This window comes from Pteropus medius, unplaced genomic scaffold (genome assembly GCF_902729225.1).
Source record: "Pteropus medius unplaced genomic scaffold, Ma_sr-lr_union100, whole genome shotgun sequence".
NCBI classification, from domain to species: Eukaryota; Metazoa; Chordata; class Mammalia; order Chiroptera; family Pteropodidae; genus Pteropus; species Pteropus medius.
In genome coordinates this window covers 23,337,763-23,361,510 of record NW_024342471.1, presented here as the reverse complement: position 1 = coordinate 23,361,510, position 23,748 = coordinate 23,337,763, and the positions used below count along the sequence as shown (strand labels likewise).

General features: G+C 48.9%; 1 protein-coding gene across 1 annotated transcript in view; it reads right to left on the bottom strand.

The window, feature by feature from the left end:
• Positions 1-23,290, bottom strand: part of CASS4 (Cas scaffold protein family member 4) — a 29,872-nt gene extending 6,582 nt beyond the window's left edge. The window contains 6 exon segments of the mRNA XM_039863731.1: positions 245-325; positions 1,944-2,045; positions 5,054-5,476; positions 22,288-22,335; positions 22,337-22,547; positions 23,232-23,290. Of these exon segments, the coding sequence (XP_039719665.1) occupies positions 245-325; positions 1,944-2,045; positions 5,054-5,476; positions 22,288-22,335; positions 22,337-22,547; positions 23,232-23,290 (924 nt within the window).
• Positions 23,291-23,748: the final 458 nt, after the last annotated feature.

The following is a 23,748-nucleotide window of genomic DNA, read 5'->3' as shown; positions in this document are numbered from 1 at the left end:
GCACTGGGCCCTTTGCCGGAGTTATCTGAATACGCATGCTAAGTCTGTAATAGAATCAGAAGTGAGAGGATGTGCTCCAACCACACAGCCTGCCCTGTTCCTGAACGCCACTGCACTTCGGGGGGCGGGAGAGAAGAGGTCTGCCGCGAGGAAGCTGCCGCCCTCACTCTGACCAAGCTATTCAATGTCCTGGAGGATGCTGAGGTTTTCACAGCATCGAATCTCAGGACCGCATCATACTTACGCTTTGTTGGCCGGCGGGGGGACTGCATCCTGCCTTTTGGGCGCTGGTGGGTATGTCGTATAACTGCTGCTTCTTCGGCTCCTGGAGAAAGACCACAAAGGAAGACGATGTGCCTGTTTCCTTCCTGATGGCTACCCATCACAAACTCTCCCTTGCCAGCGTTTTTTGTTTGTTTTTTTGTTTTCCAAACGGAAAAGCAAATCACTGAAGATTTCGGGGCTTTTGGTCATGATGCCCTCCGGCGGGAGCTTATGGGCCGCCGTGGGGGTCATTTCAATAGTGGACTTTGTGCATTAAAAAGATGCCCTCTCAACGGAAAGTGGGCAAACTGTAGACAGAATGAGCCACGGCTGCCTGAGTTAAAGATGGCAGCTCAGAGCCTTGAGAGGGAATTAAAGAAGAATAAATGAGATTGGGCTTCACGGTCCTGCTCGTTTGCCTTTCTCAGTAGAAATTTTCCTGAGCTTATCACTCATGTATTCAGGCTGCAAATATTTACTGAGTGCCTATTAGCTACTAGACACTCAGCCAAACGACATGTACACACCCAGGGCTGGGACCAGGGTGAGGAGAGTGTAGCACTAGGCCTGGGCACGATATCTTCAGGGGGCACCAGAAAACTCGGTGATCGAGGTAAATAATATTTTAATGCGCTCTTTTTAAAAATCACAATTAATGTGAAAAAAAATGATGACGAGTGAAATCCACGTTTTAAATAAAAACAGGATCAGCAGAGTGAGGGGAAGGTGAGTGAGGCAGTCACGCGATGGTATCTTCATTTAGAGCTTTGGTGCCCGCGGTGAGTGCCAGCTCACCCTGCGCTCCTGGAGGCCGTGGTGACAAAGGGAGCATGCGTGTGTGTGCGTTTCCCAGGGACCGGACGTGGATCACAGGTGAGGTGGAGCACGAACTGTGTGAATGGGGGAGAGAGTCTCAGGAGGATGAGGCTGGACATGAGTGGCCTGAGGCTCATGCGACTTCTTGTTACCCGTGAGTGACCAGAAGGTCACAGCCAGCCTGAAGGTTACTTTAGACTAGAATGTCAGTCTCAGCCCTGGCTGCACCATCGAATCACCTGGAGCTTTAAAATCCTTTTTGCTGGGCCCACCCAGACATCACACAGAGTCTGGGGTGCGGTAGGGCCGGGCAGCCCTGCGGTTAGGACTCCTGGTGATCTCTAAGCTCTGATGGCGCCGAGTAAAAGCAGCCACTGGGCAGTGTGGCTGGGCTAAGAAATGAACGATTTCCCCGTTACATGAAGCACGCCTTATGAATTTGATTTTCCCCCTACTTACAGATAAGTTTTAAAAAGACCAAATATTTCATCCTCTAGGGATAATCAATGTTAAGATAACCCACGATCATGTTAAGACTGAGATGTATATCTTTCAAAATACTGTTTTTAAAAAAATGCATACGTATGTGTGTGTACATAGATGTGAAATATCTATTATGAAAGAAAAGTAAAAATTTAAAAAATCTCCAGCATTCAAATAGTCATAAGATTCTCTTGAGCAAGTCTGGACTCCTTGGGCACAGAGCTGGCTTCTGAGAGGTGACGCGCCCTTTGGTACCCGGAGCGGACGGATGCCCAGAGCCCTCCGTGGGTGAAGCTGAAATGTAACGTCTGCATGACGCCGAGGATCTCACGCTCTGGGCAGAGAGGCCCGTGGGGAGCAGGGCCGAGGGCAAGGCTCACCTGCAGGGCTGGGGGACCCCGGCTCTGGGTAGGCACGTCATACAGCTGGGCGGGCAGAGCTGGCGAGGAGGCCCGGGCAGGTCTGGGAACCGTGAGGAGGGCCTGGGGGAGAAAAAAGGACCGCAGGAAAGGACACGTCACCCATGTGTTCCAACACACCGAGCTCTCTCCCACCCTGCAGCCTCCCCAGAGGCTGCCCATTGACCGCTACTCCCCTGCGATCCCAGGCCCATATTATGTTCGATAGCCACCTCTGCCTACAGAATACCTACAGGGAGCAAAGGGACTTTCCTGGGTATGGGGTTTCAGGTGAAAGGAAGCCAGTTCAAAAATGCCCAGCGTTTCTTGGAAAACGTGGGTTCGAGACGGGAGGCGATCAATTCAGGAACATCTGAGAAACGCGGTTTCGAAAGGTTTAAGGAATCAGAAGGAAACTCCAGTTTGGGAACGCGTGGGTCCTAGAGCAATTTCATCAGGAAATCTGACCCTTTCCACTTGAAATACTAAAGATTCCCTCCTGAATTTAAACCAAAAGCAAAGTATGTTCTCTATTTGGTGATTCAACAACAACAGGAAGAAGTCAGGCCTCCACATTGTATTGAGGAAGTTGGAAGAAAAAGTAAAACAGAATAGTGGTGACCGGGGGGAAGTGACTGGGAGGAGGCGTGAGGGGCATCAATTTCGTTCTGTTTCTTGATCTGGGTACTAGTGACTGAGCTGTATCCGTAGGATTTATAGGTTAATCTTCAACGAAAGGTCAATGCAAAGACTAGACAGTGTTGCCAGAGGCGGAGAAATATATGTCGAGGGCATGTAAGGGCTCTGCCTCTGGGTGTCGGCAGTCTGGGGGTGCAGGCGGACACGCAGACACGACGAGGGAGCCTTAGTCTCTGGTCTTCATCGCCCACGAGCCCCTGGATAGCCCTGTCCACGTCCCCAGGCATCCGCTTCCTCATTTGCGACATGAAGGATTGCTCTGACCTAGAGGCCCACAGAGGGCTCTTCCAGCTACTGACGCGTGGACTCCTCTCTTAGGACAACTGGCGCAAAGTGACATGTCTCCACCTTCTTGGTTTTTAACTTTTGGCCAACATTAACCTGGACATAGTCAACCCGGGAACGAAGGGCGTCTGTGACATGGGCTGGCCCACTCGTGTTCCAAGCCTGTGAACTGCCGGCGGGAACACCGCTCAAAGCTCAGGGACTAGCTCTACCCACGACCGCTTCTGCTCAGGGCGTATTTCTCAGGCAGCCTCAGGCACAGGGCTAACGGCTCCAACACCCAAGAGGGAAGGAGATGCCTGCCCGTTTCGTGGATCGAAAGATTCCTGATTATCATCTTCCATTTCTTCCAGTTCCTCCACTCTTGTAGTAGAAGCAGCAGTAAAAGTATTTAGAATCGTCAAACGGCACAACTGGAGGTGACCTTCGAAATGATGGGGTCCGCCCCTCTCACGATATAGGTGGCATCTATGGCTCTAAGGGACCCCCCAAGCTCAGAGAAGGCAATAAAAAAAGGGGACGGAGGGAGCGAAATGGAGACAGGGTGGCAACGGGGGGAACTTCAGCAGGAAGCAAGGCAGGAAAGTCCCCCTGGGGTGTTTTACTGGGGCTGCCTCAAGAACCCCGACGGCAAGGAGCCCGGGTTTGTGAGTTCCCCGTCGGGGGCCGTGGTTTCTGTCCGACTGCCACAGGCTACATGAGCGAGGACTCCAACTGGTGACACACTTCATGTCAAGGACAACCTTTACAGCGAATGCCCAAGCCTTTTCTGTTGAGATTAAACTCTCTCCTTGCACACCGGCATCAGTCTAGAAGTTGAAGTCCAGGGTTATGAAGCCTTATGTTGTAGCTGGTCACCCCATTCATTCGGCAAATGTTTCTTGAGCACTGTGTTGGGTATTAGGGACACCGCCTGTTTTCCTTTTAGGAGCCAGGAGCTCTGCCCAGGGCTGTGATCAGGCGACGTGTGTCGTCTGAGCTGAAAGCCAAGTGCACGATGGCAGGAAACGACCACGCGAATCTGTTCTGCATTCTTAACACCTCATGAGGGCCGGGGCTGGGAGGGAAAGGGTGTTCTATTTTTCCTTTTTTTTTTTAACTTCTTTCCTTCTTTAAAAAATGTTTGCATTCTGCATTTCGAGGGCTTCTTTTCCTCCGTTTTTTAAAACTGCTATTTCTAAAATCGCAGATGTAATACATACTCTATGCCATAACACACACATCAACTTCCTAACCTCTTAGCTCACCAAATATTTATGGGCACCCACCGCATGCCGGGCCCGGTCCTAGGTGCTGGGGACAGAGGTGTGAATAAAGTAAAAGTCCCCACTTAATGCTTTCTTTCGCCTTCTGCATACCCGGTGCCACGTCCTCAGGGTAACCACTGTCGGGGTGTGTATTGTTACAACATGCATGCACGTACACATACACACACAGAATTTTTGATTTTAGTTTTTGTTTGTTTGCCTGGTTTTTAAGTGGCTCTTTATCCCCCTGTATAAACACCGCATGAACTACCTCATCTTTTTTTCACAATTGCACAGGAGTTTGTTGCAAAGATATGTGTAACCAATCTGCCACTAACACACACTTAGGCATCTTCGAGTTTTCCTTATAATGAATAATGCCATAATATCCGTGGCCTCCCCATCCAGATATACATTTGCCTTCCCGTGCATTTCTGTACCAATTCTGGAATTAAAGTTTCTGGATGGAAGAGAATATATATTTTAAATCCGATGGGTAATTTCTTGCCTTTGAACCCAGGGAAATTCGACACCCCCTTTGGTCATCAGCAGTCCTAGTGTTCCTTTCTAGGGTGATGAAAGGCCACCGTGAACATCCATAATGCTTTCAAGCACCGCAGGACGAAGCACTCAGTTTCCCACAAAGTGCACATGCCTGGAGAGTCGGGGGGTCACGGGGGTCGCTGAGAGTGTTAACAACAGCCAAAGTGGGTACCAAGCGTGAGCTCACCCAAGCACGCCGACCCTCCGTTTCCCATTTTGCACGTTTGGCCCAGTGGACAGCAGTGATTTTGGGGGTGCGGTGAGCCCCTGGGGTTACATGCGGCTTGACCTATCTCTTCCACTTGGCGGTACGCTTACCTGTTTCGAGAAGCTTAGAGTCTTTTCACAGATGATCCTGGCACTGGCAGGAGGGGCGGGGAGTTCGTAGACTTGGGCTGTGGGTGGCGGGGGCCCTTCTACCCAGCTCTTCATCTGCTCATACACCGGCCCTGGAGGCGGGGGGCTGAGCAGGGTGGGCACTTGGTAGGTCTCCTTGGAGCTGGGGAGTGCTTCTTCCGGGGCTCTCAGGAGAGGGGGACAGGGCCTGTCTGCCGGGGCATCCGTGAGGACTTGGAGGCGGTTGGCAGGAGCCAGGCCTTGCCTCCCATGGAGCAAACACTTCCACCAGCCGTCGCTCTGTGGCACGTTCTGCTGTAGGATGGTGAGGATATCTCCCCTGCAGAAAGCCAGCTCGTCGGAGCAGTCAGGGCAGTTGTCGTAAAGTGCCCTTGCCAAGAGTGTCTGGGGGCGGGAGGGAGGAAGAAGTCACTGTTATTGCCGATGCCGAGACTGCAGTACCGATGCCACCCAGTTGGGAACGGCAGGCCATGCTCTCCACGGCCATTTTATCTCCTCTCCAGCCAGAAGCTCTTGCTCCTGCTCCCTGCCTGATTCATCTCTACCTGTCCTTGGGGGTCTCGGGTGACATGTCACAGCCTCAGGGAAGTCTTACCTTCACCCTGAGACCGGGCCCAGTCTCCTTAGTATGTTCTCATGGCCCTGATTTAATTCGTGGTGACTCTGACCCTGGTAGCTACAGAACGGGCTGCAGCGCACAGTGGGGGCAAAGTCCTGGCTCTGTGATTTCCTAGCTATGTGTCTGTGAGCAAATGAGGCCTGTTTGCTTGTCTGTAAAATGGGAATAACAGTAATATCTTATGGAGTTACTGTAAAAATTAAATGGGCTGATGAGTATATAAAACTTGTTGAACAGCACTTAGTGCTCAGTAAAGGTTGGCTGTTACCATCATAATTATTATATTGCTCCTTGTCTTGTTAATTTTCTCCTGAAACAGACTGGCAGTTCCATGACTGCCGGGACCATATCTCACTTACTCGCTGCTCTGTCTCCAGCATCAAGCATGGATTCAGATGCATCGGAGATTCTCGATAAATGTTCATTACTGCATGAACGACGGAACAAAGACACAGGGGTTTAGCGACTTGTTTCTGGTCGCACAGCCAGGATCGAAACCCAGTCAGGCTCCCTCATTCTCAGACCTATGCTTTTTCTGTGAGCCACACGGTTCCCCGCCCCCTCCGCCCCCAAATCACTTTGTGCAGCGGCAAAACCGGTCAAGCACCCTTCTCGTTGGAACTTTCTGCTGTAATTAAATGACAGCAATTTGTTTCTGTGTGTCCTGACCGAATCACTCCCCGCCCCATGTTACATCGACGCGTACTTATTCCAGAACAATTAGGAAATATAGGTCCCAGCACACAGTAGGTGTTCACTGGCGACTTGGTGAAGTGATGGGTGCGTAAGGGTGAGTAATGTGGCGCGCCATACTCAAGTCTCCGGGCGGGGAAGTGACACCCAGCACCAAGCTGAGGGGTCTTGTTTCTGTCTAGAGCAGGGTACGCAGGAAGCTCTCCTTGAGCCCCTGCCCACCCTCTTCGGTGGCCTTCAGTAAGAATGACCACTGAGCTGTCCAGAACTTGGGCCTCCAGGCCCAGCTAGTCCGCACACTCAATTACTGGCCCTTGAACGTGTCGTGAGCAGTGCCAGGTGAACGTGGGCGCTCAGCCTGGAGGATCCAGCACAGGTAAAGTATTTCAATGGAATGTAGTTTTAGACTCTTATCGAGAGTATTGATTAGAGGTCAAGACTTAGTAAAGCTACGTGGTACTTTACAATTTTCTTTCCAGTGAAAGGGGCAAATAATTTCTGTTTAGTAGCAAGAGACAGCCCGGAAGATTACGGGTTATTACTAGGTTTGTACCCAGCCCTGAAATCCCACCTTAACATCCCCTCATTAAGTTCTCTACAAATATCTACTTCCTTAAAGGCTCCTTGACCTGGTTTTAACATTTTCTGCTCCCCTCATTAAATAATCAGTTTAATGAGATTTTTGACACCGGTTCACTTTCTTTTTTTGCCCAAGAGTCGTGATTATAGTTTTGGAAAATTATACATTGTCCACACTGGGAAGAAAAGGGAAAACAGAAACACGGTCTCCGGCCAGTCATCACGATTCCCAGGAAATACATTCCACAGTCTTAAAACCAACAGCCCATCATCTGAAATGGGCTCGCATTTGTCTAGAAATAAGACAGCGTGTGCGTTCGAACCGAGCAGTTGCTGCAATACAGTAGCTGCTGGGAAGGAGTCCAGATTGTCATCAGCGTAGCCAGTGCGTTCGCCTGCCATGGAAGGCAGGGATGCTTTTCCAGAGAACAATGGGCTTGGATGGTCACCCACCCAGCGGGCACACACAGCTGTCCGAGATGGACAGGAACAGTCTTATTCTGGAGACATGGCTTACTTTGTACTTCCGGCCTGCTGAGTTCATTGCAGCTGGCCGTATCTTAAAGCGGGGGTTCCCAACCCCTGGGCCGTGGACCGGTACCAGTCCATGGCCTTTTAGGAACCGGGCCGCACAGCAGGAGGTGAGCGGCAGGCAAATGAAGCTTCATCTGTGTTTGCAGCCGCTCCCCAGCGCTAGCATCACTGCCTCAGCTGCACCTCAGATCCTCAGGTATTAAATTCTCATAGGAGCACCAGTCCCTGGTGCCACAAAGGTTGAGGACCGCTGCCTTAAAGGATGTAAGCTCTCGGCAAAGGCGAATCCTAAATATGTCGCTATGACGTGGCTCTCGTCAGTATGGTAGCTTGTTATAGTTGGCAGCAGCTGTCTCTGCACACCTCATGCAATCAATTAATGTCTCAGAATTTTAACAACAAAGACCGTCAGAGTTTGTGTTACAAAACAAAGAATTAAACACAGCTGAGAAGTCTCGGGGAGCCCCTCGCCTAGAGAGAGGAGATAACAGTGGGCTCTACTGAGTGGGGACCTATTGTGTGTTGGGTGCACTGAAGTCATTATATCACTTAATTCTCAGAAGCCTCAGAGGTATAAGTTTACCTTTTGCGGGGGAGGTACAGTTTAAATTTTTAAAATTTATTTTGAAATTTAAGCATAGTTAGTATACAGTATCCTATTAGTAATGTTAGTTTCAGTGTACAATACAGTGATTTGACACTTTTGTACCTTACAGTGTGATCGCCCCACTAATCCTAGTCATCCTCCGTCACCATGCAAACGGATCACAATGTTGCTGACCCTGCTGCCCTTTATCTTTTCGTCCTCCGCCCCCTCCCCTCCGGTAACCACCCCTTCGGTCTCTGTTGCTATGAGTCTGTTTTCGTTTTGTTTTGTTTGTTCGTTTGCTTTGCTTTTTTAGGTTCCGAACGCGGCCAGGTGGTATTTGTCTTCGTCTGACTCATTTCGCGTAGCGTGATACCCAGAGGGAGGTTTTCTCATCCCCATTTTACAGACAAAGGAACTGAAGGGCAGAGAAATCGAAGGACTTGCCCAAGGTCACTTGGCCTCTATCTGGTCTCCTCATATCCATTATCACATCTTTCTCCTTATAACTCATTCGCCAGACACCAGCCAGAATGATACTTTATGTACAAAGATCAGATCGCGTTGGTCTCTAGTTTAAAAACCTCCAGTTCCTTGGAGCAAACACCCTCCCTGATGGCCCCGCCCCAGCGGCCTCCCTACTCCTGCTGCCAATGTCCCTCCAGCCACATTTTCTTACTTTGATCGGGAGCATTAAGCTTGTGTCCACCTCGTGCCCTTTGCCCTTGCCATTCCTTCTGCCCGGAACACTCTTTTGCAAGATCTTTGCATGACTGGCTCCTCTTTGGACCTCAGCTCAAGAGTCGCCTCCCGCCGAGGCTGTCCCTGACCACCCACGTGAGGCCCGGCTCCTCTGTAATGTAGGGAGAACATGGAGCGGCAGTGGCGGCACATGTCACTGTGCACCTATGTTCCTGGCGCTGTGCTAATCTCTGTCTAGATGACACGTGGAAGCAAATGACAGGCCTCGGCAAAGGAACCTAATAACAATTGCAATCGTCACTAAGGTATTAATCTAGAAATGTTCGTGTGAATATTTAAAAGGTGAAAAAGGATACGTGTTTATATTTCTGTGGCCTGTGGCACACAGGCAGATAGATTCTGGGCACGATGGAAGAACGAACCAATTGCCAGACAGGACATTTCCCTCAAATGCCCAGATCCATAATACAGCTGGGGGTGGGGAAAGGAAAATGAATAAGTATCTGGAAGGAAGAAGGGGAAGGAGCTCAGGGGAACGAAGGCAAAGAATGAGAGATTCCCTGTTCTCATGGCGATGGCAATGCCTCTGGGGAAATCATCACACGCCTGCCCGATTGATTAATCGATGCTGAATCGGCAATGAGCCGAGGGAGTAATTAGCTACGGTTGGAGAAAACTGGGATGCCATTCACGCATTCGTGCATGCATTCGGTCATTTGTTCACTCATTCAGCAAGACTGTTCTGAGCATCTACGATATGCCCAGTGCTCTGCGGAGATACGGCAGTGAGAAACGCAGCTCCTGGTTTCACGCCCATGCCCGTTCTAATCAGATCAGAGATACAGTTGGCCCTTGAACGACGTGGAGGTCAGGGGCACCCCTCCCCCGCCACACACACACGGAATTAAAAATTCACGTATAACTTTGGCTCTCCCAAAACTTAACTCCTAATAGCCTACAGCTGATCGGAAGCCTTACCGATAACATAAACATTCGATTAACACACATTTTGTATGTTATATGGGTGATAGATTGTATTCTTACGATTGGGTAAGCTAGAGAAAAGAACACGTTATTGAGAAGGAAAATAGATTTACAGTACTTATGGAAAAAAAATTTGCGTTTTAAGGGGACCCGTGCAGTTCACGTCCGTGCTGTTCGAGGGCTGACTCTATGGGGTTTCTGCTCCCCTGAAGAGCGATGAGAGAGACAAGAGGGAGGGACGAGCAATTGTGAGAGCAGCTGGGAAGTGGCTTAGGGAAAACTCCCCCAGGAGTGCGGCTGCGCAAGTCGCTATCTGAGGGTGAGGAGCAGTTAGTCAGATCGGGCGTGCGGGAGAGATGATGCGGGCGGAGGAAGAGGGATGTGGTAGGAGGGGCCTGGCGTGTCGCGTGTGTGTGTGTGTGTGTGTGTGTGTGTGTGTGTCTCTCTGCGTGAAGTAGGTGGTGAGCTGAAGGAACTGAAAGGTGACCAGGCTGCTTGGAGAGAAGTTCGCAGAGGGTCTGGGGCTTGATTTCTATATCGACCGCTGTTTATATCTGGTTGCTGGGCGGGAAAGGGATTGGAGGGAGCTGACGACGCTAAACGAAGCTACTCGCCCGGTCAGGGTGAGCTGCCCACGGCTCAGCTGAAGGCGGAGGTTGGATTTAGGGTGGCCGTAGGGAGAGAGTGATGAGAAACTGCATGCACGCTTTGAGGTGAGTCTTGAGAGAAAGGCAGGGTTATCATCGCCAGAGAAAGGGAGGAGAAATGCAGTGTGGACCAGGAAAAGCAGGGAGCAGAGAAGACCTGGTTCTCACGTTATCTTCTGCAGTGGCACAAGGAGCCAGCAGCCAGCAGCTGATGCCACGTTATGGCCCAGACTGTGTGCAGGCTGCTCGCAGTCTGAGGCTCTGTCTGCCGGCTCCTGCTGCAGGAAGTAGTGAATGAGTAAGTGCCCCAATCAAGAGATAAAGTGCAAGGACCGCTGAGCGGCAAGCGATCCCTGTGCCCCTGCTCTCCGCGTCATGGAACCCCATTGTTAACAGGACAGACGCTTTTCTTCCAACACATCCTTTGAAAAATGTCTGTGTTGAGCATTTTAGCTCCCTCCTCACAGATTCCATGACCGACTTCCAAGAATTCCTAGTTAGTTTTAGAAGAAGGTGCCGGAAACGTTCATACTTCCCCTATGAAGGCCATGAGCTGATAGGTACATAGAAACCACAGTTTTTTTAAAAGCATACACTGTACATGTTTCAAAACCTTTGCTGTTTGGAAAATGTGAATCCTTCGAGTTCATCAAGGCTTCCCCTGGCTGTAGGAGCTTTTACTTTGACATCAGTGAGTCTCTTACGAATCTTTCTTTAGGAGGCAGCTGAGACCAGACTGGGCACATCAGGACTCAAGGCTGAGGGAGAAAGCTCTTTGATTATCTTCAAAGACAGCCTCCTGCCCTTGAATGTACTTGGAAGTAATTCATGTTATGTAAACACACAGACAGGCTTGGAAAGATCAAAGCAGGAAGAATGGTGCAATCTTTGGCTTGTGACTGTTTATTTTCCATCATTTTTAAAAGCTCATTATGTTAAAAAAAAAAAGGAAGAAAAAAAGAAACATTTCCAAGAGCATAAGAAAATTCCCCTCACCACCTCTATTTTCCCACCCACATTCTCAAAAAAACCCCCCACAAAAAACGGAAGAAAGACAGAGGAAGAAACAGTATTTACATGACGTTGCTTTTGTGAGGGATTTTGATGGGTAACAAAATTCTGTGAGGCAACCTCTGGAAAGTCGAGAGAGTGGTAGAAACATTTTAAGGAATCACAGCAAAGACCTGGAAAGGACCCCCACTTTGCAAACCCCACACGACACAGACTTCTTACGTGTGCCAGCTAGCATCGTTTTCCTATAAATTAATCGAAGAGGAAAAAACATCTTTTTAAATCTGTTGGATGCCTACCGAGTCAGGCACCACGTTAGTTTGCTGTTTACTGTTTACTGTTTAGCTGTGCTTTGCTAACAGGGATAGCTCACAGTTTCTCAACTCGGCCAGGCATTGCAACAAGTACTTAGCACCAACAGTCTCACTTGACAGTCATTGTCCCATGAAGCAGGTGCTGCTACTAACATCCGACTTAACAGATGAGGACGCTAAGGCACAGAGAGGGTAGGTAAATACCCTAAGGTTGCTCAGAAAACGAGAAACAGAACCAAGACCGGAACACAGACAGTTTTGACTCATGAGTCTGTCCTTTTAGCCTATACATTGGAGTGCCTGGCACAGACTCCATCACAAGGTGGCATGTGCATTTCAACAGATGGGTGAGTGACAAAGTGCACCTCTGGAGAGAGGGATCGTAAGCCGATAAAAACATTTTAACTCAGTTGGGTAAGTTGTGTGGTTATTTACCAGAATTAGATTCTGCACAAAGAATTCAGGAAACAACTTAAATGTAATTATTGGTAAATAATGAAATACTATAATGTATAATGGAATACTATAGAGCCATTAAAACGAATAAGGTATAATGGAATACTATACAGCCATTAAAAAGAATAAGGTAGAGTTTATATGAGCTGAAATGGAACAAGCTCCAAAATATAGCATTAAATTATTTAAAAAGCAAGATGAGAAACTGTGCATAGGCTGTCTCCATTTGTGCCTTTATGAGCATAGCACCTTCTGGGGAGATTTACATAAATCATTGGGGCTCCCTCTGGCTGGGGGAACTAGAGGCCAGGAAACTATAAAGTCAGGATTTAAAAAAAATTCTTTCAGTCTGTGTTCATTGGTACAGTTTGAATTTTTAAACCATGTGTGCATGTTTTGCTTTTTCGATATAAAAACCTAGTTTTTTCAAAAGGATCCTACTCTGTTGGAAGAAGATGGCTTCTGCACTTGGGAACATAAGCTCCTCCTTGTCGTGACGACTTAAGCCCAGTCCACTCCCACACTTGACAGACCCCCGGTCAGTCTTAATCTTGGCAGAAAGCAGTTTGGACATAAAGGCATTTGCATCTGGGAAATCATTTGTGAACTGCAAGACAACTCACATCCCCGGCACAAGGCTCACGCCCCTCCAGCGAAGAACCTGTGCCACTTACAGCATGTAAGATGCTGCAAAGTGTGAGCGGTTTTCAAAAACCAGCCGACGTTGTGAGTGCTTCTTTCTCCCCAGCAAATCGAGAGCAGGGCCACGCGTGAGGGCACACAGAGAAGGCAACGAACCCATGGCATGAAACGGAGGCTAACCGCAGGTGCCTTACGAATCACAGAAGTTTAGGCTGGAAGAAGCTTTAAGGGTTTCTCTGGCCCGGCCCCCGCGAGTGAGGAAGGCAGCAAGTGAGTCTGAAGGTAGAGCAGGGAGGCTCGCTGCCCCTGCCATCTCCATGCCACCTCCCCTCCGGTCAGCTGCGGGATCATCTGGGTCCTATGCACACACACTCTGGACCAGATGGGTGGGCATCCCACAAGGGACATGCTACCAACACCGAAAAATAGGACAGCAGGCACGGGACGCCGAAGCTGTGTGCTGCACGCATGTGCCACGGGGGAAGGTGTTGAGAATAACCCTTTGCTCCTTTCCCTGCACGCGGAGTGATGTTATGAGGTCTGCAGCTGAGACAGGAGACCCAGACAACCCGCTCTTCTCCCCTTTCTTTTCTCTCCAGATCCATCCCTCTCTTGCTTTCCCGCCCCCATTTCCCTGTCTTCCACTCGTCCCTTCTTCTTCCTTTCTCCTCCTCGACCATCTCCCTCTGAGACAGTTGTCCAAGAAGCTGTCGCCTTCACTTTTCCTCTTCCTCACGAGTTTCAGTAGCTTCCAACATTTACATTTAAAAGTCCACAAGTTGTGGGGAACCGAGCGTCACACCTAAGATAGCAAGACGGTGTATTTCATAATCAGAACCTGCCCTGGGATTTGCCAACTGTGTTAAACGATCTCCCTTGAGTGTGTCATGGCCGACGTGCTGGGGAAAGAGCTTTGTAGTATTGTAGACTTGAGACAGCTCTGCCTCAATAATCTGCATTTCGTTCTCAGACAGATTCAGAACTTTTTAAATGAGGTGACGGCTAAGTGATTTCTTGCATCAGCTCACGATATAAAGAAAAATCGCTTCTCTTGCTGCAGAGAGAAAACTGCTGTCTTTTTTGTGCTTGATTCTGATTTGCTGGATAGTCCAGGAAGCTAAGTGAGCTTCCGCTCCAGCTCCCCTTTTGGAAAAGTTGAAAGAAGTTTTTGAATGAGAGGCTCCAGAGTGTGTGGAAAATGATCTGAAGTCCTTTAACTGAAACCCTCCCCTTTCCCAATAACTTTTATATTTAAAGTAATATTTAAGCTTAAAAAAAAAAAGTAAAGTAGAATATAGCTTTTTAAATAAAATATAAATTCTCTCTTTTTTTTTGTTTCAAAACCTGGTACATAAAACAACTTTCAATTATTTGCACTGCTGTGATAGTTATCTGGGAAACATCTTAACCTACTTCCTTAACTTAGGGGGAAAATTGAAATAACAAGTAATGCACCCCTTTACACAGATAACTCAGAGTTGCAAGTAATCAAAAGTAACAGGAAATGGATGCCAGGGGAGAGGAAATCAGAAACTCACATTCACCTTCATCTTCATCCTTTCAAGGAATTATTTTTAAAGGTGATTATTCCATATCCCAGAAAACACAGGCATAAATTGCTTTGGAAGGGAAATCCTTCTGTCGTAGTTCGTGCCAGAATACCACGGCGTTTGGGGTCTAAAACACTTGTGCCCCAGAAGAGCTCTGTCTGCAGCTGTCCTTGCCAGGTGACCTGGGTTGAAACCAACAGCCACGGGGACGGACGAGGCCCGTTACACAGTGCACGCCCGCCACGCCTACCCTCACCCATATGGATGCAAACGGCCAATACGGAGGACTTATCTATAAACGCTGGGGACAAAGAAGTGAATTAACCTGGTAAACTTGGAAATGAGAAGCAGCCTGAGCGGGGAAAAAAACTTAAAAGAGTGATTCCTTGTTTTCCTAACAGCTCTAAAAATGACCTCGAACGACGGCCTATTCGACAAGCAGGAGCACGATATTCAGGCATCAGGGAAACACAAGACCAAGCACAAACCTGAACCGATTTCTCCATGATGACACAGAGCTCTAAGTCCTCCAGCTCTGAATTCCTCCTGCTGGTTCAGATGAAAAGGCCACTCAGCACAGGGACTTCCGAAGCCGCAGAAGGCACTGCCTGCTAATGAGACTTTGAGGAAGCGGCTGTGGCCAGAAAAAATTCCTAAACCACCCAATGGAAAGGAAACATTTTTTTCCCCGATGCCTGAACATCGTGGTTTTCCAATAGGTTTGGGACTTGACCAGATCAACTTGTTTGTATATACTTCCGCATTTGTGGGAATCTTGCTAAAATGCACTTTGAGTGTTTCATCGATTCGACAGTTACTACTGTATGTCTGACAGCGTGTGCTGGTGGGGGATGAGGTGAACCAGGCTCCCTTGATCTAAGCTCAGGATTAAAACGATGCAACAGTAGAGATCTCCCGGCCCTTGGCCCTCGGTAACTGATGGTTTGGGGTGTGGCCCCAGACGGGTCCCTGTGCTACCAAACCGTCTTACGTGGCGGGGAGTACGCAGGGGTCTCCCCCCGCCACCACCCCCAAGTCCAAGACATTTGGCTTGGAAAAAAGAGGAGATGAGAGAAATACTGCACGAGGCAAGTGGTTGAGGGTTTGGCCCTTGCTCACGAGAAACTTGTGGAAGGAGGAGGGCAAGTCACTGAGAACGTCTTGGGCCTCAGTTTCCTCATCTGAAAGCGAGGTGGCTTTTAGGGTTCCTGTCCGGCTGCAGCACCCGCCACATTTTGCATGGCTTCCTTTCTTACTGTTATCTCTTAGTTCACGAAAACCAGCGGAGGGGTTAAAAAAAACCAACGGGTTCTTTTCCTTTCTCATTTCCTTTCCCCCGCTTTTTATTTCGGCATGAAAAAAACAAGTCCTGGAGACAAAAAAAGGTATTGTGTGCTATTTGATTGGTCACAAGCAATGACACCAACTCCGCTTAGGAGACAGCTTTATCCAACACTGTTTTTTCAACTCTGTGTGTCAACTGCATATTCTTACCACATCCATGTGCCGCCTGCACACTTTCTTAAAGCAAAATACTAAATTAAGCCAATTAAAAGACAACACACTTTCCCTAAGCAGTATTACCTGTGAAATGACAAGTCTGATGAGCTAGCTTTAGTTTTTTTCAAATGCACATTAAAAGACATTACCAGCCTTAAGAAAGTGCTCTGTCTGTGTGTGGAACCGAGACTCATCTTATGTGCCAGGGGTCACGGTCCCTGCGGGGTGTGCTTTCCCCATCTGACTGATGGGAAATCAGGAAGAATTCAAAGCCGCTTAATGGATCAGAGACAGGAGTGAAAATTCAGCTCGTTCACCAGATTCTACATTTCCTGGGGTCATTTTTAGGGGTGTTGGGCAAGCAAGGGGCCACCCCGTTCCCGAAGCTCTCCTCCAGTTGTTCCCTGGGTTTATTTTGTTGTCAACAGCTGGCCATAGATAAGCCCATAGCAGGCGTTTGTGTGACACCCTAGGAGGGCTGGAGAGAAGGTGTGTGTAACCGGCCCTGTTCCCCTCACTTTGGAAGAACATCCAGGTGGCAAAGAAGCAACTTGAAGTATTTGCTGCTGGTAACCGACCCAGGTGCCCTTTCGACCTCGGGTGTTTTGATTCTGAGCCCGAAGCGAACGTTCCACAAAGCTCTCTTTACTTTTTGTTAGCCAGGTGGCAGACAGAGGGGGACCCTACTGCTTTGTTTTCCCAGTTTTTATCCCCCGTCCCATGACAGACGGCCTGAGCAGTCCTTAACAAGTGAGGAGAAGCAGCAGTCTAAAGAAAAAGAGCAGCGCCTGGCAACCAGTGACTCAGAAGCTCATGGAGACGTTCTCTCTGGGGTGAGTGGCCAGGGGACGAGCCCAGACGGGAGTCCGCGCCCGATCTGTGCAGGGAGCCGGGGAGGCGGCTCCGGGACAGGACGCGCCCAGGACACGCGCATCCCTGTGCCCCCGACTCCGAGTCTGCTCTCTGTGCTCACACGCGCGCCCACGCCGACACGCGCGCCCACGCCGACACGCGCGCGCGCGCCCACACCGACACGCGCGGCTTCCGAGCAACACGTCCCGAGATGGTTCTTAGAATACTGATTTCCCCCTTTTTAAAAGATTTTATCTTATGGTTATAGTTATTATATCATTAATAGAATTAAACCTCATAGCGTCGATGCTTAAGTTTCTGGTATACGGTACGTCGGTTAGACACGTGTGGTTTAGGAAGCAATCCCCCCTCTCCGCCACGCCCCCTCATCATGTCACCCCCTGGCCCTGCACACAGCGTTTCCTTCCTGCTGACTGGTTCCCTCTGGCCGTGCTCCCCATCCCAGCCCCCTATCCACGAATTTTTCTTTACAATTTTATTCGGTTACTCATTTGTGCTTCTTTAACCCTTCGTCCCTTTTTCCCAGCCTCCCACCCGCTCCCCTCTGCCTGTCACCAGATCGTCCTCTGCACTGTAAGTGAAATCATCTGGCACTTCTCTTTCTCTGTCTGACTTATTTCACTTAGCATGATAATTAATTTCCCCTTTTTGCAACTCATGTCGGCATATTTGAATAGCAATCATAGTGGCATCTTTCTTACTAGCCTCCGACCCTCCCTCTTCGAAGTTATTTCCTCTCCGAGCACTTGTCATTTCCTTTCTTAGTCATCACAGTCCCCAAATGGTCACCTTACGTTTCTATGGTCACTCCATTCCATTATCACATAGGCCAGTTTCCTCTGAATAGCCTTGTAACAGACTTTGTAAACTCTTGGGTGGTGGTGGTGTTCTGGTTAGCTTTTTTTTTTTTCTTAAGTGAGCTCTAGAGCACATACATGTTAAAAGAATAAAAGTTATTAAGCAGGGTCAGGAATAATAAAACGTAATGGATTTTTAAAAATAACTATAATGACAATTTAGTAAATATTGAGAAAAAAAAGACTAGATACTTTTGTTCTCTGTAGCATTAAGAACAGTGCCTGACACATAGTAGGCACTCAGTATTTGTTTAATGAGCGAAAGGGGTTTTTTTTGTCAACAGAAAATGGAAGGTTGGCCAAAAAAAAAAAAACCCAGTTCCTAAAAAAATAAAAATAAAAAGGTATATGTATAAGCACATGCAATAAAATTACAAGCTATTCTCACTTTCTTTACCATTCTTTCTGCTTACATCCCCTGATGGTCTCAAACACCAAAAGTCGTATTTTTTTCAAAAGACAGAGCAAACGATTCTTCTCCGTGTCCACTGAGAATAGTACGGTACCGTCCAAAATGCAGAACGAGGCCACCTGCGCCTGCTTCCCATCATGCCCCGCTTCTGTCCTTCCTACCCATGGTCCGTTTGTTGCACAGCCGTCAGAGAGACCTGTTACATCGGATCATGTCACCTCCTGCTTTAAACGAGCCAGTGGCTTCCTTCACAAGTCGAGTGCCCTTTTGAGTTCTCGCAGGGCCGGCCTCGCTGACCCCTGACATCTCATTTCTGGCCACTCTCTCCCTTGCTTGCCCGGCTCCGAGGACACCGGCCTGTTTACAGATACCTGCAAAATTTGCTCCTACTGCAGGGCCTTTGGTTTGCTGTTCTCTCTGCCTGCCATGCCCTTCCCATCACTCAGGTCTCCAGAGAGGCCCTTTCTGTCCATCACCTCTCGGATCACCCTGTTTTATTTTCTTTATGGCAGCTCTCATCCCCTGAAGTCACTGTGTCCATTTACTCATTCACTGACTTTCTGAACCCCCAGAGCCCAGAAACTGTGAGTTGGGTAAATGGCTAAACAGTGAACAATGACTTGTGTTTTCAAGCCGGGTGGTGTGTCTGGGCCGTTTTGCCTTGTGAGGTGGGTGAAGGGATGAAGCTTCTGGATCAGGTCAGAGGGAGGCCATGGGTCCTTGTGACCTTGACTTCAATTGCAAAGGTGCAGATCTGGGGCAACATCTGGCTCTGGGGAAGGCATAGCCCAGGTTCAGGAACCTACGTGTGTCAGCTTGGGGACAGGTCACTGTTTAGAGACGTGAGAGGCGGTGAACACCTCAGCTCCCAGACCCCTGACAACCAGGAAGTGCTGCTCCTGTCCCCGAGGCAGGGCTGTGTCGCGAGGGTTCCACCTGCATCCCTCATGACCTCCTATCCATTCATGTACCAACACCGAGCATTTATTGAGCACCTACTACGTGCAGGCACTGCTCTGGGCATAGCGATACAGCACTGAACAGGAAAGCCCGGGTCTGTCCTTCACGGAGCTGACTTTCCAGAGGGGGAGACAAAGGAGAGAGAGTTTCAGATCTCGATCAGTGACGACGAGCCAGACGATGAGAGTGACGGGGAGGCGATGTAGACGGGGTGGATCGGAGGAGCCTCTGGGTTGGGGAGACGCTTGCGTGGAGAACCCCGGTGACCCAGCCTCAGTGAGAGAGGAGCACTCCAAGGGTGGGCACAGCAGGACAGAAGGGGAAGGAACGCGGGAGGGGAGCTGGGGAGTGGGATCGGGCAGGGGTGAGCATAAAACGTCTTGCTAGCCAGCTCAGAGCCATAAGGTGCAAGGAGGGCCTGAAGCCGCTCCCCACATCCTGGTAATCCTCCTCCAACTGCTGGACACTCCCCAGCGAGATAAGATGGCTGTGCCCAAAGATGCTAAGTTTAAGATCACCTCTACTGGTGTGTGTGCGTGGACACACCACACACGTACACACCCACACTCGGAAGCGAACCCAACTTGCCACAGATGGGACTGTGTCGCTGAGGTACACGCAGACTCTATTTTCGTAAATAGGGCACTTTTCAAACTACCAAAAATCCCAAACGAGGACTACGCATCATAAAATCGCGCGGTCGCCTTATCCTTTCGATCTAATTTTGTGGCACGTCGTGGACGGCGCAGAACACGGAGTCAGTCAGCTCCGGTGCGATAGGCCCGTGCGACACACCAGATGTCGGAGTCACCACTTTGCCACGCGTCATGATTCGGCCTTTGTCGCAATCGTTCTATTTGAGGCTAGCGTTTCCTTTCGCTAATGCCGTGATGCTTATTTCTCAGTTTCACCTTGTTTTATAAAACCGTTAGGGAAAAACCAAGTGAAAGTCAGACAATTACACAGAATCTTCTATGCACAGAGGCGAAAGCTCTGATGGCGAACGGCTGGCTGGCAAATAGCAACGTGGGGAACGGCCAGAAAGGGCGGTCAGCGTGCAGCGGCCCCTGTCATGGGTCAGCAGCAGGGTGTGAAAGGTGATCTGGGGTGCCCGAAGAAAGTGGGGGTTGCTTTAAAGTCAGAGGCACCAAAGCTGAGACCCGCGTACACGGTATGACCCCTTTAAAGCATGGCGTGACCATTTAAAAAGCGACCGAACGACAAGGTAGGCTTTAAACGTAAGACGGCGCCAAAATGAACGGAACTGTGGTATGTACTTTTCACCATGACAGGCAAGACGCTCAGCCGCGGCTCAGGGACGGGTCCTGTCTGTGTCAAGCCTTTAGGAAGAACATCGCCTTCTACGTGCTCTGACATTTCTGCAGGGATACCCTACAGGAGCCTCCGGGCCGGGAGTTGAAGACTGGGGTTCTTGCCCTGGTGTGCCATTCCTGGGAGGAAGTGACACGAACGAGCTGAGGTGGCCTTCTAGGACGTTAGGACACGGGATGGCCTGCTCCATGACTAGTGGACCAAATCTAGATGATCGATCCAAGAGTCAAGAATGATTTTGTATGTTTAAAGAGTTGTAAAAACAAAGAATATGCAACAGAGATCGTAGGTTGCCCTCGAGGCATAAAATACTATCTGGGTCTGTAGGAAAAGTTTGCTGGCTCACTGGCGTGCGATCTGGCAAGTCAATGAATCCTCACTTTCCTTATCTGTAAAGTGGAGATGAGAGTAGCACCTTGACCTCACGGAGGTGTGAGGATGTGATGGAAAATGCAAGCAGCACCGGGCCTGGCAGACGGACAGTCAGTACGTGTCAGCTACGGCTATCTGTGTAGTATTTATTGATAACAGGACTTCATGGGGATGCCGGAAATGCCAGCTCGAAGTTATATGCACATATACATGTTAATTACAAATGGTAAAGTGCCATAGAAATTAGGCAGAAGGAGTGGCGTGTGAATAAAAAGAAGTCTAAGACCTAAAAAAGCTGGGAAATTCAGAAAAGATGCCAATGTTATGAAAAACAATCAGTAGTAGCAGATTGTTCCAGATTAAGGATGACAGAGAACTGACAGACAGTGCAACGTCTTGGAATGAATCCTGGGTTGGAAAGTAAACAAGCACAAACCAATCACAACAGCCAAAAAAGCTAGACAGGATATTTTTGGCAAATGTGGATGTGAGCTGAATATTAGAATGGTATTATCGATTCATTGGTAATTTTTCTTGGGTGTGACAATGACATTGGAGTTCTGCAGGACGATGTCCTCGTTTTCAGAAGACGTGTCATTGTATCTGCCATGTTCGTTTGCAAACGATTGGACGAGAACGATAACCACAGAGTACGTGCTGTTTCTCAAGATATACAAATAAATGCAGACGCATGCGGCAAAGCGTCAGGAACTGGTGAATCTCGATAGAGGATTTAAATGTAGGGATTTATTGAATTATTTTTTTTCCATTTTCCCAATGGTTAAAAAAATTTCAAAGAAAATAGTTGGGTACGATATTCTAACTAAGGTATTTACATACCGTCTCTATAAAAGAGGATGTCATGAGTCACTCAGCTACAAATTCCACTAATAAAACCTGGATTATTATTGTAAAAATAAATCACGTATTGAACTCATGTAAGTAGGCTCGCCATTTAGTCATTGCTTCATTTCTATTTTTCCTGTGCTACTGACATTTTTAAAAGGTATAGCAAGAGCATCCTTGAGCTTCACTTTCCTTGTGTCTGAGCCATTTTTTTCGTAGCCATCTCGATTTTCTAAATAGTGAATCTTTTTTGATTCACGTCACAGACTTGAGCTCCACTCACACTTGTCAATACAAGAGTTAACGAGAAGACAGCACCGTGGACTCGGCGCAGGAGGCTGAGGCCCACAACGGGGCTCTGTGCTGCAGACGGAGCATAGCTCCCCTCAGGACACTTGGGAGTGACACCGAGGATCCTCGGGGTCCAGGGAAAGGGGAGGTCAGGGAGGGCTGAGGTCTTGCTCAAGTTAGAAGGCGAACGGACGCAAAGTGATAGATTGTGTTAGCAGCCCCAGGAGCTAGAAAGTAATTTCCATCCACCTCTGAATCCAACTGGTTTACAGTACACACCTTTTCCACGCTTACGTTAAACCTGCCCATTTCAAACCCGGATCTTACTAGTATTCACCCTTTGACTTCATTAGAAACTCGGAATGAAAATCTGTCACTGTCGTTAACCCTAACGGATGTTTGGCCCCCTGCCCATTCAGAAGCCCCGCCACTTACCTTGGACGCCCTGTCCATGGCACTCGACCCTCTCATGTTGGGTAGAATGAGCCCCACGGTGCTCCACAGCTGATATCTCTGGCTTCGCAGGCAGGTTATGCAATGTCACTGTATACGTCTGGCCGGTTCTCAGAAACCGAATTCTATGGACAACATGGGAAATTGTCAAGAAGATCCTCCCAGCTGGCCAACTTTCCGGAAAGCAGGATAGGAGTAAAATGAAAGGGCTCAAGGAAGGGACACGAGAAATCCAGGACACACTTACTCAGTGCATGACCGGCGGCTCCGTTCGCTTAGAAGCAGAGACTGTCATACATTTGCTGTGTGAAACCACAAAAGAAGAGAAACAAAAAACACCCCCTCTTCTGCTTTCGAGCTTTCAGTTCCTACTCTGAGAGCTGAGTGTGTGATCACACAACATTCCCGCCCCGGAGCAACTCCCACCCCCAGACCCAGCTCATTTTCCTCGCAGAGGTCACCGGACCGAATTTCAGTGTTCCATCCTTCCTGCCCTCCAATGCTGGCCCTGCGACAGCCAGGGGAACACTGGTCAAAGGGACTGACTGCCTTAAATGACCCTGCCCCGCCAAGCCTCTCCCGCTCAGGGCTGCAGGGCTGCCTGCTCTGCCCTCCATGCCCACCTCTGGGGCGTTGCTCACAGCACTTAAGGGTGAGCGTTTGCTGAGTGCTGACACCGCACCGGGGCTCGGCTGAGCATGTATCAATGCCATTATGTTATCTCTTAAACCTTGCCAACCCGCCATCCGCACTGGAAACCACAGTACTAGGTCATGCGATGTTCAGCATTACTTGGCTGTCTTTTTTACTTTCCCTAAATTCAGACCCGGCATCCAGAGAGAATCCACAGGGGAGCAGACGCCTCCTCGCCAGCCACATTTGCATTTTTATCTCATTTAGACCAACTGGTGCCCAGCCTGGCTCACGTTCCATCTCCAGCAAGCTCCCTTCCTTCCTGTGAAGACGTCACTTGTCTGCTGGTCATCTCGTGTGTAGTTCCCTAAAGTCAGCACCTGGAAGGACCTGGAGATGGAAATGGCTGACCAACTTCCGGCCGAGACGATCTAGATTTTAAACTGTTATCATTGTGGGAAGTTAACTTCTGGGTCCGAGTGACCGCTGTGCTGCTCATGGGAGCAGGTGACGGAGAGAACAGTGACCCCACAGAATGAACAAGACTGACTTCGTAACAAGTTCAAAGTGGAGACCCACAAAGCACGGACAGCAGAGATGGGAGAAGAGGGGAGAAAACAGGTGGAATGAGCAAGTTCCATTTAAGGAAAACAAGACGATTCATATGAAAGAGCCATGAGTCATAAGCCTGAGGTTATAAATGGTGGCCTGGACTAGCAGAAGTATTTTAGGAAGTATTTTATCGTATTAGTCTTAAACAATAAGTCATCATTAAAATGGGCTGCCGCAACAGCACCGCGACATTTGTAA